We start from the raw sequence: 7,118 nt of genomic DNA on the forward strand, positions 1-7,118 counted from the left end.
CAGAGGGGAAAGTAGTTTATTCACTTTGTGCTGCAGATCACAGAAAAAAAAGCTCGATCTGATGAACCGAGATCAGCAATTTTGAAATTCCAATTCCAGAAATGTAAATTGTCCTAAGATTTGTTCTGAAATTGCTTTTTGTTATTTGAATTATCATCGTGTACAAAGTTGTGTTGCCTCTTACACGTACACAAATTCACATTCAGCAATTTGTACGCTGTCGGTTCAAATTTTGAAATCGTCCCAAATGTATTTAATTACTTGAGACAAACTCACTTTCCCAGCAAGGCTTTGGGGAGATCAATGGCATCCTTCCTAAGCTGACGCCCTACGAATGAACCCCAAATTGTTTATTTTTTAGGACCCTGTGGTTTCTAAAATCTGGGACTGATGACACACAGACAGACAGCCAGCAGAAAAGAACAGGGTCTGTGTCCTTCATTTCTCACCATCTATCACACTGTCATGCACTAAACCACCCTGTGTGTGTGCACGTGTGTGGTTGTGTGTGTGTGTCCACCTGTTAAATTTATGTATGTGCATTCTTGTGTTTGTCCATTGTTAATTGTGTGTGTCTGTGACCACAGGCAGCTGTCTGTGTGTTTTTGTTGTCACGTCTGTGTGTGTTTGTCAGTGTGTGTGTTCATGAATATGCATGCACTTCTGAAGGAATGTATGACCGTAATATCTGCTCGTGCTTGTTTAAAGCTTGTGTGGCGTGACAGACAGAAACAGCGAGATGGGACCCTTTCATGGCTAGTTTGCACAATGACACACACACACACACGCACATGGAGACCTACCACAGCTTTGCAGCACATGGTCCCGCGGAAAGAAGATGGCAGGAAGAGAACAGAAGGGGGGTGAGAAACACAGATGAGTAGAACAGCAAGACAGGAAAGAAAGAAGAGGAAGAGAGGCATTTATTGAATGTCGCCTTTCATCTGACTGATCTCATGTTTCTTCCCCGAGGCTCTCCGAGAAAAAGAAAACCTTGTGTCTGCTGCTGAATCAATATAAGTACCAGCACTATCCCCTAAAAAACCCATATACACTGTAAAAAAAAAGATTCGGTTTAGCACTGGAATTAAAAACTAAATTCAGATTTGGCATAAAAAAATGTAAACTGTCCCACTAAAGGTTATATGATGGTCCCAAACATCACATCCATTTCTTCACCACAGCAATCCTCATCTTTTTTCATTGGCAGAGACAGTTTTAAAGATGTGTAGTAGGCCGAACAGTTCTGTTAAGGTGTTTACGAGAAGGTCAAGGCCTGGAATAGTTCAGCCCTTTGAGAAATACATGTGAAATTACACTGTAACATCTGTGTGTTTAGTATGAAGCTGTTATGCTTGCTATAAAGAATGGCAACAGGGGGAAACAGCTAGCCTAGCTCTCTTCAAAGTAAAAGAAAAATATGCTCCTCTAAAGCTCAGTAACTGACATGCTGTGTGCTGTATATGTCAAGTGATTAAACCGCACACAAGCAGAAATGTAAAGCTTCACGGCAATGCCGAGACTCCAGGAAGACGAGAGATTTAACGTTTCAGCGAGCGTCAGAGGTGCCCAGTGGCCGGGATGGCCGTTTCCCTCCGCTTCCAGTTTTTATGCTAAGCTAAGCTAACAGCTGCTATCTCTGACATCACACTTCACCAAAAAGAAGACATCAAAAGGATCGGAAGCATGTGACGGAGTTCAGGCTGAGAGGACAGAGGAACAGGCAGAAAAACAGGGATAATGTGTTGTTGTGTGTCTCTCTGCAGACGTAGATTGAAAACAGTATAAAGTTTAACTACTACAACTACTACTACTACAACTGCCATACATTCTAAAATAACTCACTGGATATCTCAGTGATTAAACAACAAATTGCATAGTTTGTTTCACAATTGAATCTTACCCTCTTCAGGCTTTTCATTTGGCTGATAATTCAGAAACTGAGGACCTGGACGGACTGTGTGTTTCAGACCACAGAGTCTGGTATGACTTCACGTATCTCCGTGGGCAGTGCAGTAGTGACCTCTGCAGAGTGTGAGTAGGGAGCAGATGAAGAGTAATGGGGAAGCAGGCTAATGTTGGATATGGGAGACTTTAGATGGTGTTAGCATTTGAAAAAACTGTCTGTTAATTAGGCAAGCCATTGCAAAATTCATTTCACGGCACAACGTCCATATGAACCAAATGTTACAGATAAGCTAGTTAGAGAGCAGTCACAGTGGGATCCCGCTCCGAGCTGTTTCTTTGGGTGTGACTGACGAGCATTGCTGAATAGCTGCACAGATTCAGCCTCTGCATTTCTGTGGTCTGAGCTCCACCTCTCCTTCTGTCTGTCTTTCTGTCTGAAGCTCTCGATCTCGGTATCTCTCTGACTGCACTGCATGTAAGTCAAAGGCGCAGTCAACGTCTTCCTCTGTCGGTCAGAAGTCACCACGTTCTTTTTGTACTGGTTGCATTGTATAAATTTAAATGAAATGAAGTGAAGTTTTTCCACTTATATTTGCAGTCTATATTTGTGAAGCATGCATTGTGACTTCTTGTGTTGCAAGTCAATAATAGAGGCAGAGAAGGCCGAGAAACAGAAGATGTGAAAGAGAAGGAAATGTGAAGGAGTGAAGTAAAGCAAGGCACGGGATGAAGGGGTGGCATGCAGTTCAGTGTAGGCGTGCAGATTTCATGCTTGCACTGTGTCGCTGCTCAAATATTACTCTGCCAACAAACTGAAATATTTCAAAAATGCTATTTGAAAAACATTTCAGTATAATGTACATGCCTGGAGCATATATGAGGCCTTAACTGATACACAGTGAATGATATTGAGACAAAATCTCAAACATAATTGTCTTATTCAAACCCAGAATAAGGAAGGTTTTGCAGGTTATCAGCAGCTTACAGGTGAGACCGTCACATTTAAAGAATGGGGTCTCTCCAGCTTTGAATCTATTCCTCTTATTCGATTGAGAGCGTTTCATTACAGTAAAGCTCAGCTGAAGAACACTGATGTCTTTTTTTCACCGCTGTGCTCGCTGAATATAAAACTGTTTCCCCTTCACTTCCCGAAGCCTTGTCATTTTGGCAGATACAACATTTTTCATCCAAAAGCAGTGACGTTCCAGTCATTCAAGGTCAGAAGTACCTGTCAGGATGATGGATGGAGAAGCAATAGATCGAGGAGAAATGTGCTTTTTAACTCCACACACACACACACACACACACACACGTTTACACACACTTCTCCAAGTGCTCAGCAGAAAGACATTTGGTGGTGAATGATGAGCTGGCACTGAAAGCATTAATATATCATTAGTATTGATCGCCATCAGACCCCCTGCTTTGACTTACACACACCCAACCACAGACACACACTCGCACAAATACACACACATTCAGAGACATATTCAGATACTGTACAAGCACATATGTGTGCAAACTGGCAGATGCAGCAAATCCGCTCTGACTTCGACACCACACACTCATTCTCACACACAGCCACACACACACTTCTCCAGTATTGAGTTGTGGTTAAGCAGCCTATAGTGGCCGAGCAGGCTTCCATCTGTGTGTGGATCAATACAGAAAGTTCTCCTGCCCGTATGATTAGCAAAGAACACTCCCCTCTGCAAAGACAAACGCTGCACGACGAGCGGCCGTGATGCAGCAGCAGCAGCAGCGGTGATGTGAGCAGCTTAGTTTTTACCTCATCCACTCAGAGCGCCCTGTCTTCATGTTTCTACAGGCTGGCTTTTATAGAATTTGTTGTGGATCCTATTTCAGTCTTGTCCACGTCTGTCATCTGGATGTATTTTAAGTCACTCCAACCTAAAAATGGCACGTAGCTGATGTTGTAAGTTGTAAACAGATAACTGAGTGTTTGCTGAAAGGAATAAGTTCAATAAATAGGAAATCTTCTGGTTTTCATTTGGGTCACTGTTGATGTTATTCGCTCCACCTGTGCCTTTCCTGCTTTGACAAGTCAATCAGATTCGTTTAGGAACAATAAAGAAGGAGTGCTCTGAGGGACGTGTCAAGATACAGATGAACTGATAACTGACTGTTTGGCCGGTTGAGGTGAACAGAATCAAGCTATACACACACTGACCTACTAACACCTTTGAAGCCATTATAGCTAACGTATGAGCAAACAGCTCATTTACACATCCGACAGTTATGGAACAACTCAAGCGTTCCTTTGCAGTTGTGTTTCTGGCCACCTGGATGAGTGTAATTGCAATATTCACTCTCCTTGTAGCTCTGTTTTTGGTCTCCACCAACACCTGAGGCAAATATCTGACTCTTCAGCTGCTGGACTACGTTCACCAGCTAGTCCATAAGTTTTCTGTGTGCTGTTTGGTGCTGGGCACTTAGCGTTTGTGCGCACTGGATTTATCAGAGTGAGAGTGAACTGAAACAGTAACATAAAACAGTGAAGGTGGGAAAGCTAGAACGATGAGCAAAACGTGCTACCAAGTCCTGTGGAGGTGAGAGGAACTGCAGGTTTTCATGGTAGCCACAATACTCAGTTATAAAAGGTCACCATCAGACTAATTGTCAGCCCCATCGCACTACATCTTGCATTGGCACTGAACACTGGCTGTGAACCTGCTGCAGAATCATCCAGTATGAACTGAAGTCCTGGGGAGACCGGGCTGACACAAGCACAGACCTCGCTGTACTGAGCAATTAAGAGTCGACTTCACTGTGACTCCGCTGTGATCCGAAGTCCAGTCGTCCAATTGGGCCCCACATGCGTATTTTGATAATGCAGCAGAAAGCTTTCCAGGGGGGACAGACAGAAACTGGAGTCAGTCTGGCTGTGCCGACTCAAAATGGTAGTATGACATACTGTATGTGTGTGTGCGTGTGACTGTGTGTATGTTGCTATTATGGTGAGTCATTGAGATGACACAAACTGCATTCCTGTTGAACTAAGCAACCCCTTTACTATCTCTGTCTGCATTTCTGTCTGCTCTGCTCTCTGCCTCACCTCTTGCCACACTTTGTCACCCCTCTCTCCTTTCTCCCTCTTCCTCCCTGCTCCCAGTTTCCTTCAGCTATCACTTAAGTGTAAACATATAACCACAAGTATTTTCTACAGCAGGAGCAGGCCATGCCACAGACTCACAAACACACACACTTCACCCAGTCATGAAATATATTTAAAAGTCTTGTCATGCTGATGGCTTTTAATGATGACCTAATGATCTACATGGTGTGTACTCGCGCCTGTGTGTGTGTGTGTGTGTGTGTGTGTGTGTGCGCGCGTGTGCCTGCATGTCTGCCAGTATATCTGTCTGTCTGCCTTTCTGTCTGTCTGTCTGCCATTTTGCCTGTCTGTCTGCCAGCTACCTTGACTAAAATACCAACATCAGTAAAGTGTATAAACAGCAGCACTGAGCCCTGTTATGATGCCGTTCTCTGGCTCCCTCTAGTGTCGGTTTATGGAGCTGCAACTTCTTTTTTGTTGGTCCCACATCAGCCTGGAGTTGTAAAATAAATTCATCCTTCGGGAAGCAAACTGAGCACAGTTGTTCTGACATGTGGGTCCAAAGAAGTAACATTTTATTTTAACTCTCCATTTATGAGTAGTTAATAAACAATAAATAAATGGTTCTTAAGTGTTTGTGTGAGCAGATATTATATTAACGGTGCCTATAAAGGACTCATAACTAGAATACAGACTGTAACAGCCTCATAATACAGTATAATATAGTTGTTATCGTATAGAATTCTGTATCTTCACCTTTTAAACATGCTGTGTTTGTGCACTCACAATTAAGACATTCCTCCTTAAGCTGCGATACTGGCTGTTGCTAATCATTACAATATACAATAGATTTATTCAATAACTGTTACGCAAGCTATGGCTGCTTCATGGCAGATGCTTCTTACACTTCACAATTAGTGTGTTTTTATTTCTTTTCATGAATTGTTTATGTACTGCTTCTAAATGTTGAGATGTTAAAAGTTGAGTGTTTTCCCAGTCAGTAAACAAACCAGCCACCTCCCCTCACTGTCACTGATGTTGAGAATGGTGTTCTGTATCATATAAATCTCAAGGGATTCAACTGTTAGAAAATGTTTCTTCATACCTGTTAATAGTTGGAAAATTGTACTTAATTTGTCTCTCTCTCTTCCTCTCTTCTCACCTGTCTAACCCTCGCTCTCACTTCTCCTTCTCCCTTTTCTCCCCCGCCTTTCATCCTTCCATCCCTCTCTCTCCCCAGTCCAGACGACAGCAGGACCCCAGCCCTGGCTCAAACATGGCCAACGCTGACGTGGAACACAAGATGCGCTGAGGAGGATGTGGATGTAGTGGAAGGAGGAAGAGGAGAAACCCAGTGCTAAATGTCCATTCACTTTCAATGCAATCAGCTGAAACTCAATGTCAACTGAAACTGCAATTGTAGAGCAATTGTTCACCAGTATTTCCTGACAGGTTTGATATGATCATTTTTACACGCCAAACATTTTTGAGATGATTAAATGTAGAAAACAATAAACTTCTTGGAAACTGATTGAATTGAAAGTGAAGCAAGCCCTAGAAAAGAAGGATTAAAAAGAATAAGGACACAACAGACCTGGGCAAAAAGTAGTTGAACATATTTAAATACAGAGGAAGGAACATGAGCAGTTGATTGAGCATTTTATTGCAAATGTGACACATCAGAGTTGAAGTGGTTTCTTGAATCAAATGAGTGCTTTAGGTTTATAAAGTAGATATCAAGTCATTCAAAACCTTTTTTTGTCCAGGTCTTAAGGGATTTGATGGATTTGAGTAGTTTGAAATACCAAAAGTATATTTTCTGTCCATGTTGAAAATAGAGGTGTTATTAAGGAGGGAAAGGGGAGGACAGACAGAAGCTAGAAGGAGCAGATAGAGGAGAGCTTTGTTTGGTTCAGGGTCACGGTCAGGACTCATTGGTCAGGACTTCCAGGAGAGCATGCATAAAAAGTGAGGAGATGACATTTTGTGGGGAAAAAAGAGAGAAAAGATTCTGCATTGTTCAGTGTTGTGCAACACTTCGCATTTGTGAACATGCCTTTGTTAACCCCCACTATGCCCAGCTCACTTCCTGAAACCTGCTGTTTTCTTAGACCAAAGTTCACTTTGCTGGAAA

General features: G+C 42.6%; 1 protein-coding gene across 4 annotated transcripts in view; it reads left to right on the top strand.

Moving 5' to 3' along the window:
* cbfb (core-binding factor subunit beta) overlaps positions 1-7,118 on the top strand; it is a 32,783-nt gene extending 25,665 nt beyond the window's left edge. The window contains exons 6-7 of one of the 4 annotated variants that reach the window (XM_041939573.1): positions 362-427; positions 6,225-7,118. In XM_041939573.1, the coding sequence (XP_041795507.1) occupies positions 362-391 (30 nt within the window). In that variant the 3' untranslated portion in view covers positions 392-427; positions 6,225-7,118. The remainder of the gene's footprint in view (positions 1-361; positions 428-6,224) is intronic. The other 3 variants (XM_041939574.1, XM_041939572.1, XM_041939570.1) reach the window with 3 other exon arrangements.

The sequence above is a fragment of the Chelmon rostratus genome, chromosome 6 (genome assembly GCF_017976325.1).
Source record: "Chelmon rostratus isolate fCheRos1 chromosome 6, fCheRos1.pri, whole genome shotgun sequence".
Classification (NCBI taxonomy): domain Eukaryota; kingdom Metazoa; phylum Chordata; class Actinopteri; order Chaetodontiformes; family Chaetodontidae; genus Chelmon; species Chelmon rostratus.